The sequence below is a fragment of the Plectrocnemia conspersa genome, unplaced genomic scaffold (assembly GCF_051122295.1).
Source record: "Plectrocnemia conspersa isolate PC_06_02 unplaced genomic scaffold, ASM5112229v1 ptg000004l, whole genome shotgun sequence".
Classification (NCBI taxonomy): domain Eukaryota; kingdom Metazoa; phylum Arthropoda; class Insecta; order Trichoptera; family Polycentropodidae; genus Plectrocnemia; species Plectrocnemia conspersa.
The window spans coordinates 10,161,076-10,173,344 of record NW_028277168.1 but is presented as its reverse complement, the minus strand read 5'-3'; the positions used below and the strand labels follow the sequence as shown (position 1 = coordinate 10,173,344).

Here is a 12,269-nt window from a genome sequence, read left to right as displayed (position 1 = left end):
GTATGAAAAATCGAATGACATACCGTCGAGTGAAATTTCCGCTAATTGTTATTGATGTGATTAAAACAATTTCTTCGGAAAAACGTTCAATGATATTAGCATCGTTTGACGAGCGATTAAAATATATATGTGATTTTAAATCCATTTCTGTAACATTTGATAGATGGTAATAGAAAGTGTTTTGAATATGAAAATGAATCATTATAACGCTGTATTGTTATCGATGTGTCATTACGGAAAATAATATTTATTTATATATATTCATCATCGTTGTAATTAATAATTTAATATGTATTAATGACTATGCATATGTCATATTAAAAAATAAAAAGTATTTTTTAAGCGGTTATGCACGTAAATTACAAAAATATATATAAAGTATAATTCATATTTATAATAAATAATCAAAAGAATACCAAACAATTTGTTTAGTATTCTTTTGTTAATTATTAAAAATGTTTTGTTGCATTATTGAAAAAGCGCAATATATTATTAAACCGTGCGATAGTTTTATATTCGAGTCTTAGTTCTATAGTGTGATTTTCGTTTAGTTTGATGCGAGTATTAGACATTCTTCAACTGCAACCTGCATTATATTATGAAGCATTTTTTCGTCTTGTCTGTGAAAATCAGAGGTCGAAAATATGTAAGGTTAGATTTTTATTGATTTTTTCCGTTGTTCGTTGCTATTATAATATACTGAACATATAATTATGAATATTTCTACATAATACAATATGAATAAGTAATTTGCATCCTGACATGGTTCATTCACTAAGTACATATATCAAACACAATAGAAGCCTTTTACGCTTTGTGTCTATTATTCGTTAACTGTATCTTAATTAAAATTTCGTTTGATGTACCATACGTAATAATTACTACTAAATTTACGCAAATGTTGCTTTGTGCAATATCGTTGAACTTTAATAAAGTGATATACAATATGTACAAAATGCGACTTTCTATATACATACATAATATAGTGTATAATATAATGCTTTAACGATTTTTTTTTTACATTTCCAGCTTGATGTTTGTAGCGAATTTTTCAACGATTTTATTTCTCAATCACATTTGTCTTTTAAAAATACGTTTTTCTGATATAAATGTGTTTGAAAATTAATGACAATGTGCACAAAGGATATTCAGAAAGTAAAGCTCGTAAAATGCAAGTGATTTTTTACATGGTTAACAACACTATGTGAGAAGATACACTGCTACTAAACATTGTTATATTTTTTTAAGGACAAAGACATTTTGAATATATAAAATTGTCATAAATTTAAGCGTTGAGTATTTTATAACTGTTAATTAAAATTAAAGAGAGCAGGTCGAAAAAGAGAGCAGGCGCTGGAATCATGAATCTAGCTCATAGGCTCACCAAATGCAATGAGATTCATGGTGATTCGTGTATATTTACTTTCTGAATATCTATCGTAGTGCTAAGTTCATTATAATAGTCAGCTGTTTTTAAAATATTAATTAATAAAAATAACAAAATTTGTTTTATAAATGTGTGAGATAAAGAGTGACTTTTTTGTTTTTAATCAAATTTAGTTTAGTTGTAATAACTTTAGCGATAAAAGTTTAATATCTGGTATGCTTATTGCCGATAGTATATTTGTAAACTTTATAAATATATAGTTTTAAGTATGTAAGTCGTATTTTTTCTATGGATTATTTTTTTTACGGCTCCAAAATTCCGAGAGGGATTTCAATTTAGCGCGCCGCGATTTTGCGCTTGCGAACTTTTTCACGATTACGACCCGTTTTCAAACCGAAAATCCTCTTATTTTGTTCCAGATAGAGCATGTGACTGTTCGACGCGGAGTTGGAAACAACGAAGGCGAGATGCTTTCGAACCATCCCAGCAGCTTCCAAAACTGCCAAACGAAGTGCTAATCCTCTTACCGCGGGATGCTGGGGACGCTCTATACGGCTAGCTAACATGTGTTGAAAATCCGCAACTTATTTGAAAAAACCGAGTGCCAAATTTTTATATCGTTTATTTTTCTTTCGTTTATATCGAATGAAAAAAGTGCTGTTCAATATGAAGAGAACGGGTGGTGAAATGGCCAAGTTTTCCATCGATACGGTCGTTGTGGCCATCTGTGTGGTGATGCTTACGACTCCTACGCGTTGCCAAGGTGAGTTTCCTCTTTTGTATTATTATATATTTTGTATGTTACGCCAGAGTATTATGGTTAAGTTTATATTTGAAATTTTAAAAAGTTTCACACACAATTCTCAAATGAAAAAGTTTTGAAGCACTCAAAGAGCAAACTTTTCCATTTAGACGTTTTTTGTGTGACTTTTAATATTTGAAAACATACGCGAATACACAAGTGTATCATATTCTAAAACACATTTTATTAATAAAAATATTATTTATATTTTTATTAAATTTATTATATAAAATCTAGAAATATTATTATTAGTAATTATCTAATTCTTCATTTCCTAAAATTATATTCTGCAAATCGAATATTAATTTTAATCATACTATTAATTATTGGAAAAAAAACATTATAATTAATATTGTAGACTGAATATGCACTACACTTATAAAACAAGAATTGTTTCTCAGTTAAAAATACTAGTGAACGATGCTATAAAGATAGATATGTGTACTGATTGTTTTTAGATTAGTTTAGATACGAATAATCGAATATAAAGTATATTCACTCATCTTTTTATTTATTCGTAAAATATTCCTTAATATTTTTAGTGAAATATTTTGATTTGTCTAATTTATAAACCTACTAACTCTTACCAACATATCCATGTATTGTCTCTTAATTTCTTGTGTATTAAAATACCGCAGATATTTAAATTACAGACTAAATTGACCCTTTTTGGTTTTACAGTAGTTTAATATAACAGTCATAGCCATAATAACTAATACGAAAAAAACGTATTTTAATGCTTAAATTCCAGAAATTAAACATATTTCCAAGTTAATATTGTGCAGCTATGAATTTTCTAATCAACTTAAAGTGATACTTTTATCTCTTGTCTGTCTCAAATACTATATTTTTAACTTATTGAGTAGGCTTTTCGGCAGCAGAAATAATCACAATTAAATTTGCTACTGAGTTTAAGTTTAAAACATATAAATAAACACACGGAATATCGTAGTCCGTAACGTCTCAGACTAGTAACTCTAAGGTTGCGAGTTCCAGCCCCGGCAGCTGCACTCGAATTTTTATTTATATTACGCTATTATTATAATACGCTATTATTAAAAAAAACAGGCCCCAGCTGCAGTAACATTCGTTGATTATAAATTGTAAAGCAGTATTCATTATGTCTGATTGACTAATTCAGTTGACCGTTGTAACGCATTGGGCTTACGTCTGTCAGGTTACAACGGAAGATTTAATAAAAATAAATAAATAATACCCCTATATTTCTAAAATTAAAGTAAATAGTCCTAATACTTTTTATAACATAGAATTAGGTGTATTCATTATTATAACATTATTTGATTTTTCATAACTTTACATTTAATTGGAAAAACTGTAAAAAAACGATTTTTACAGATACGTTATTGTAAATAAAAATTAAACTTCTGTAGCTCGCTTTACAATACAAAAATAGGCTAATTTAATAGAACGCCAGAATTTTCCAAAGCTTAAACTTTAATTGTAGTAAGTGTTCTGTCCTAAGATTTTTTTGTCATTAGTTAGGTCAATTTATATCAAAAAGAAAATATTGTTAATCCATGTTTCAGTTTTATCTCAGTAAATTTAATTTAATGTTTTTTATTATTATTATTTTTTTTAAATAGAACAGAAAATTTATATCTCAACTCTTTTTCACAGCCAAAATAATATTTTAGTTTCACTCACATTGGTGACTGATCGACCTTATTAACCGATAGTTATTATGTTACTGCCATTAATGTTATGGACGATTCAAACATCCATGGTGGGCGATGGGTGTTTTTGTCTGGTGGTACAAATTTTATTTTTAATCCATAAATCGAAACATTGTCATATAACAACTTTTATTTTTGACTTCATATATATAAATAAAAAGATAAATGTATGTAATTATTTTTTACAAAGTTTTACCCTATCTAAAAATTAATACACACTTGCACTAAATCGAGTTACTGCGATGTTAGTGGGCGATAAGGAAACTTTCTCAATGACGACCTTTTATTTAGATCGATAATAACTAAAACTCATGGCTTATTTTTAAAAACTATATAGCATTCATACCTAAAAATCAATAATGAAAACATTAAACTTGAGGATAAGACAATATACGATATATTGGTTTAAGAGCATGAAATTGCCTCTTTTTAGTGTCGTTGAAAATATTTAAAAAATCATATATTATTAAAGTATTATTTATACTTTAATACTATATGATTTTTATATACTATAAGTATAAATCACAATTATAAATTTAAATTTGTGAATATAACAGTTCAAAGGTCTTTGATGCATTTTTTGTTATAGTTTATGTGCAAATTTGCCGAGCTACTATTTTTATTGTATGGCAACCAATTAAATTTGATAGAGATCTGAGAATATAATGGGGAGTAGGGCAATTTATTTTGTGACACATGTCACCGCATTTGTCGTTTGTTTATAGTCCATACGAGTACTATTATCATGTCTAAATCTTAATAAAATAATGTATATGGAATGGCAAAAATCTATTACATCATAAATCTTGGCTCATCAAATCGATCGAAAGAGAAATCCTTTACAAATTTCTCAAGATTAATAGTTTACCATAAAATTTTGATAGGGTGCTTAGCGACCTTGTTCGAATAATATGTTGGGATTATACTTAACTTTGAGACCTGAAAATTATTGCTTATTAGAATTTGATAGTTAGTAACGTAACGAGTTTCAATTCGTTGATTGCGCGTTGACATGCTGTCTTTGGTTGAAAAAGTAATAGCTATTTATTGCTAAAATACATTACTATGTATCAAATAATATATTTGTTATATCTTAATATTATCTTAAATAAAACAGAGTGGAACATCCTTTGTATTTAATAATACAAATACAATTATTATCTCATGCTAGTTTCAAATTATTTACATTTTTTTCCATGCACGTATTTTATGGATTAATCTGAATTTAATATAAATCCATTAAAAAATCTATAAAACCTGAATTACGGAGTCTGAATATAAAATATAAAATAATTGGCCTAGCTGCACAATAACATCTATTATTGTATATAACTATATTAATAGTTTTTAATTATTAAAATAGATGCTACTAATTTCTAGAGTTTGAGTTCAGTCTGGTGTCATACTTAATACTTTTATGTGTTGGTTGTATACTGATTTTATCTCAAATTATCTCATTTTAAATCCAAATTATTTTCTGATAGATTCATAAAAGATTCTAACAATTAACTTAAAATATACACTAGCATGATTAATTTGTATATACTAATTATACATACATATATATTTTTTAAATAGTTAAGTGTCAACACTATTTACATAATTATTATAATTGTTTACTTATATATTGTTTTTACTCTAGATTGAACTAAAATTATTTTAATGTGAAAATTTTAATCTGACTTATATCTCTATTGTTATAATATTATTACTATCGTAAATCGTAGTACGCACAATACAACAAACGAGAGAAACTGCACTATAATCTTATACAGATCCATTTAATTAAAAACTATAAAAATCTAATCATTTTTATAATTAATTCACCTGACGTTGTCATTGTTCGTACGCACAATTCACACGTACTTTTGTCTCACCAATAAAAGTAAACCACATCACTGAGTGAAAATAATCCGTTTTAGACATAGTAATCGGATAAAGCAAGTGCTAAAACCGGCAATTCGTCCAACAATGGGCATAATCATTTTTTCTGCCGTTCCATATTCCCCAGTTTTCTGTTGTTGTTGTTATATGGTGTGTTGTACAATCACACGAGAAACGGATTCACGCTCGAAATGCTGCTAAGAATTTTCGTCTTAATTATTACAAGCCGTTTACCACAGTTGGTTAACTTTTAGTCTGCTTCCGTCTTATTTATTTTAATAACTGTTACATTATTGTGTTGTAAATATAAATACTACTTTATTTACTCTTCCCTCGCAATATTAATACGTATTATTAATAACAGAAATAATAAAAAAAAAACAACATAATAGCTAACTATCATATAACTTTTATTAAAACGAATTCATAAGCTCATTAAAATAATGTAATTGGAGATAATTTTGTACAACTATCAAATTATAACAATTTACAATTACACGTGAAAGTTACGATATTAATATCTTTGCATAACTAAATTTTCAAATGAAATGCATTAATGTGTAAATGATATCATATTTCACAAATATAATTTCACGTCAGATTTTTTCTTGCGATAGCTACGCTGCGATGCTCGTTGGCTTTCTACTCCAGTTTTTCACGAATGTAACTTTGTAATATCTAAATTAAAAAATATTTTTTTATGATGGAACATAATATTATTTTCTTTTTGATGATGACAATAATCGTGTATTATTTAAAAGGGTCTGGGGTCCGAATTGAGTTATTTGTGTTACAATACACTCAATGGAAACTTCTTCTTCGGAGATATTCGATATTTTTATATGATAATAAAAACACAAATTTAACAATGAGAGAAAAAATATCTTAAAAATTCGCAGAAAATATTTTCTTTAGCGAAATATTGAACGACAGTTAATTTCAATACATTAATATATAATATATATAATATTCAACGCATTTCTTATATATTGAAATGAAAACACAAATTAAACAAATATCTTAGTTATTAGCAAATGTTGTATATATATAATAATAATATAAATTCTACTTTATTCATTATGTATATATTGTGTCTGAATATCATATATAGAACGCAGAGCCGTAATTATTAATTGATTGTGTCAATCATCGATTCAGCCTAAATTTAATAGGTAATCCATTTATTAATAGTATAATCCAGAATCTCGTTAACAATTACCTATGATGTGATAATATATATGTACATATATTGCTACTTTTAAAAATCGTTAATTAATAGAATTGCTTTTGGATACTAAAACAACTTTAATTAAAATTCTTTACTAAAAAAATTTTCACTCCAGTTTATATTGTCCCTAATTATGTTAACATTTTTTTTCTCCTTTCACGATATATATAGAAGAAAGTTACTAAAACGCTGATTTTGATCAAACGGCTGTCAAATTAGTAAGGCTTCCATTTTTTGTACGATCCAACGTTCCGACAAATGATCAAAAAACTTTTTTTTCTGTTCAAGGTCTAGAACCTATTTATCCACTAGGAAACTTGCTACGTATTGAAAACGACCAAATAAACTTTTTTTACATTATCACAAAGCTTTGTCGCTTATTGCGCTTTGAACACAACAACAAAGAAAATACTATATATATTGAAAATATTAAACTGGCGAAATTCTATAAATATGTATAATATTTACCGCAAAAGTTTCATGAACGCACTCAGAAAAAAATATTTTCGAAACGTGTATAAGTTATATGTATGTATAATATTTTCCCCTAATTGCTAAGCTTATAAACGGCCAACTAATTATTATTATCGATATTAGATTATCCGCATCATGTGGATAATCCGATTATGCCCTCGTATGAAATATCCATATTTGATTGGGGTTCTTTCCGATAAACGAAATACATATAAGGCTCTTATCCTGACATTAAATAACATCTTATAATTATTATCTGATCGATGATATTATTATATTTAGAGTTTTGTTTTTGATATAGATATTATGTATATTATATTGTGTAGAATATTTGTAATATTTAAAAGTATAGCATATAAATTTAGATTGATATAAGATAATAAACAATTACAGTAAATGCTTTCAATATTTTAAAGCAATTATTTTTTATAATTTTTAAAATTATTATTTAATACAAAAATGGTGAGATTTACAAAGAAAATATATTTATACAAAGAAAAGTCAATTGCGAAAAATATATGTAGCTAAGTTTTTATCTAAAACCTAGTACTGTCTCTAGAAAATAATCTACATCAGTAAAAAAATATTTTATAAAACTACAATATTGTATTGTTGTAATAGTGTTATTCTTATTAAATCTAATTTAAGAAGTGAAATCTATATTGTTACTTATAATGACTGCAGTATATAATGTTTTTATAATTAAAATAAAATAAACTTTAATATATGTAACTAACAAAGAGATATTTATTAGTATTTAATAGTATTTTCCGGAAAAACCAATCGTTTTTTCGATGTTTATACTTACATTAAATAGTATAAAAAAACTTTAAATTATTTTATTGGGATTTTGGTATCATATAGTTTTACATATTTTATCTTAATTTTCTTAACAATCGCTATATTTTACCATTGTGTAACACTAAATATTATTTTATTAAATTATTACTGCTAAAATTAAAAAGTAAATATTTCTTACCTGAAAACATATTTTGTTAAAGCCATCATATATTGAACGAACATATTATTTCATCATCCAAAAAACTTTGTATTGGATATCGAAACGCATTGCGTAGTATTACATTTATAGATACATTTTTTTCATGTCAATATTTCAACGTCAATCTCCCTATAGCGAACATTTCATAATATTACAGTACACGGCTACGTTTTTCATTTACGATTTGACGAATTCGCAAGACAGGATTTACGCTCTGCTTTCGTCGAAGAATCCAATAGGTTCCTTTTTATATCACACGCGGCGGAAAATTAGAGCATTTTTTTTCATTATTTTATCAAAAGCGACCCAAATGACGAAGGTTGTAAAATATTACAAAAGTCGAAAGATATAACAGATCCATTTCACGTCCGCTCCTCAGGCGCGACGCGAAACTTCTTCTTGGTAAATATTTTACGTTTTTACGTGTACGCAACGGAATAGCAAAGACGGTACATGAAATATTTAAAAATATACAATGTAGTCAATATAGGAGGAGGATAAACAAAAATCTTGACCGGGTTTCTTGGGGGCGTTTGTTGAGGGCGTAGGTCAAAAGTTTTGCAAAACGCCTGGCGAAGTTTACGCAGTTTTAACTTTTAAAACTTTGCCAAATCCTGCGAGAGAGAGAGAGTGGGGATCAGAGAGAGGACCTTTTTGTGTCGCTATATAAATTTTGCGAGTAGCAATTGGTCAAAGGCATAAATGAAATTTATGGTCTCGCTCCCAACATTTATATTGCTAGGGAGTAACATGGCCAATATTGGAGTGAAAAACGGTTGTAGTGCACCTGGAAGCCTAATAAAACATTTAAAAATATATTAAAATATATATAAAATGAAACAATGAATTTAACTGTGTCAATAAAACCATATATGTTCAATGGCTTTACTGCTTATGCATTTATTTTAATTCTTATAATATATTTTTTCTTTATTCTACTGTTTTAGCAGCAACTAGACACTTGGCAGAGAAAAAAATTTAACATATTTACATGCTTAAGTCTACGTTTGGTTAAAACATTGTCTTTTAGTAGATTACTTGATAGTATGTTAGGGTGAGTTTTCAATCTATTAAAATATTGGTATTTTTTACACTGACACAGCTGCAGACACTTGATATATAATTGTTAGGCACAAACCAAGAAGCATCAACCTGAGAAATTTATTCAGAAATCTCTCAAGAATTTTATAATTCAATTCAGATACGGAGGTCACACCTCAAATTTAAGTTATGTAATACTACACCGTTTCTACGATAGAATTATATATTTTCATTTTGTTTTGCAAAGATTTGGTCCTGTGAGCCGGTACAGTCTGTAAAATAGAAGTTTCAGAAGTGTCTAGTTATCAGGTAAGATTGAATTATTTAGAAGATGTTGCGTAGAAGCAATCACTTAATTTTGTAAAGTAGTCCAGGGCTTCACATTTTTTCAAAACCTTGGATTATATCTAAAAATACGGCTGAGCAGAAATTTTTATTCTTACAGTTTTAATTAACCTATTTTCCAAACCTATGCACTTGCTCTATTGTAGAATGTTTATTTCTAAAGCCTAATATATAATCTGGTAAGAGATTAAGTTCCTCTATTTTAGGTTTTATTACTTTCAATTTTATTTTTATAATATTTTTTCTAATAAATGTTACGTCTGTGGTTTTATAAGAATCTATAAAATCCTTAACGATGTTGATAGATTATAAATACAATTATATAATAATCACCAATTTCTATCTCTCAGACACAATATAATTATTTTATGCTTGCACTACACTCTCTGGAAGTTGTCCGAACCAAAGTTTAACTGAAGTCAGCCAAGGTCGCCGACTTCCGAGTAGCGGCGACACTGCCACAAATGTCATATGCCGTCCGGACGGCGGGCGTGAGTGACGTACGCACGGCGGCTGCTGTCATGTACATCTGGCATATTTGCGCGCGATCGAAAAATGTGCCAAATAATCGCAATTTTTAAATTGTTATATTATTAAAATTACGCTACGCTAATAATTATACAAGTTTGTGTGAGCACTCACCAAAACAATATCAGTGAATACTTTTCGGTCGTAAATATTCAATTTACGCAAAATCTTTGTCGGCTTTTGCAAAATGTCATAATCAATTTACAGATGTTTATTTATTATATTAATCATATTACAATAAACTTTTAGTGAGTATTACAAAAATAAAGTATGTGATTAAATATGTATTATTACATAGTAACACGAGTCTATTATGTTTACATATATAACAATTGCTGTTGAATAACCTTCATCTTACTTAAAAATTCAGTAATACAAAGTTCTTGATTATACGAAACTACCCTTACGTCAATTAATTCAGATTAGGGATATTGCAGTGTATAAGCTCATAGAACTTGCTCCCTAAGTCCGAATTTGCGCTAATCACGAATTATACTAGTGGGGAGGTATTTTATTACCTCGGTTTTAATACCTTGCTATTATTTTATATTAAATATTTAAATTAAATCATAAAGGTCACAGTAAAAGTTTATTGTTAATTCTAATTTTAATAATTCGGCATACTTTTGAAACGTTGTCGTAAAATTTCTCACCCACTATAATGTAAAGTCGCATTTACAACATTACAACAGACTCTTTTATAAGTCCCTGCCGAAACATCGAAAGCTTTATTGCTTTCCCAGTCACGGCGTAAAATTGAAAACGGAATTTATTACAACATTGTGACACCGAAATATACAATTTAATGCTTAGTGTATTATGTATTATTAATTTTGTATTTTAACGATTACGTTACTCCGACATCTGATATGTTAGAATCTTAGAATCAAACTCTCGTCTACGGCGCGTTGTTTTAGGCAAGAATTTATAATTAAAAGCCCTTGTGCCTATCCTAGGGCCTCTCGTCTTATTTACCAAACATAAACCCAGACGTTTCGGATCCAATTAAATTTCCATGGATATTGTTAATGTAAATGACCGATAGGATACGGTTTTAGTCGCAGAAACGCCCTTCTTCGAAAGCGATACTAAAACAAGCCTTGTTTGTTTTTCTTTCCCGCTGTTTAAATCTTTTTTTTTCTCTATAAAATTGTTGTTTTTTTCTATTGAAAAAAGAAACACGCAACAAGAAACTACGATCTCGTCTGGTTGCTGTCAATCTCGCTCAGCGAAATGGAGCGTAACGTGAACTATATTAGAATTACACCATATCGTTCTATAGATATATGTATATTATAGCGTTTTTTGATAATAATTTATAAATAAATAAAATATGCCGTCATTCTCAAATAATGAATCAAAAACAAGATTTTTTTTATATATTTTAACAATACATCAAAGAAACGTTTGAGAGAATTGTTAATATATGTATATAATATATTTCTATTTGAACTTGAGAAATTATTATAATACGCGTATTAGTGCTAAGTATACATACCAAATGGTTCAATATTTAAATAATTATATACTTAAGCTTTCACTTTAAAGTGCTTAAAAATGTACATAAATAATATAATCACATTAAGTGACACAATTAATTGAAAAAAGTTTAATCATATATAATATATTTTATGATTTTAATATTATTTACTTTACATAGCATTACAAATATAATAAATTGTTATGTATGTACATATGTATACTATAGGTAATCATAAATAATGATGATGAAAATATTAGTACATCACTATTTCAGATTATATTCTAGAGCATTTATTAATGTTTTAGAATGATCTCCATTTAAAACAGTGATATACCTAAAAACGTTAGTTTTAAATAATATAATTATTTAATATCGTAATATAATCAATATAATATTTTTATAG

The 12,269-nt window shown here is 27.6% G+C and overlaps 1 protein-coding gene across 5 annotated transcripts in view; it reads left to right on the top strand.

Moving 5' to 3' along the window:
• LOC148235863 (uncharacterized) overlaps positions 1-12,269 on the top strand; it is a 183,296-nt gene that overhangs the window by 50,578 nt on the left and 120,449 nt on the right. For all 5 annotated transcript variants that reach the window (XM_088184447.1, XM_088184448.1, XM_088184446.1 and 2 more), the window contains exon 3: positions 1,807-2,150. In XM_088184447.1, the coding sequence (XP_088040573.1) occupies positions 2,033-2,150 (118 nt within the window). In that variant the 5' untranslated portion in view covers positions 1,807-2,032. The remainder of the gene's footprint in view (positions 1-1,806; positions 2,151-12,269) is intronic.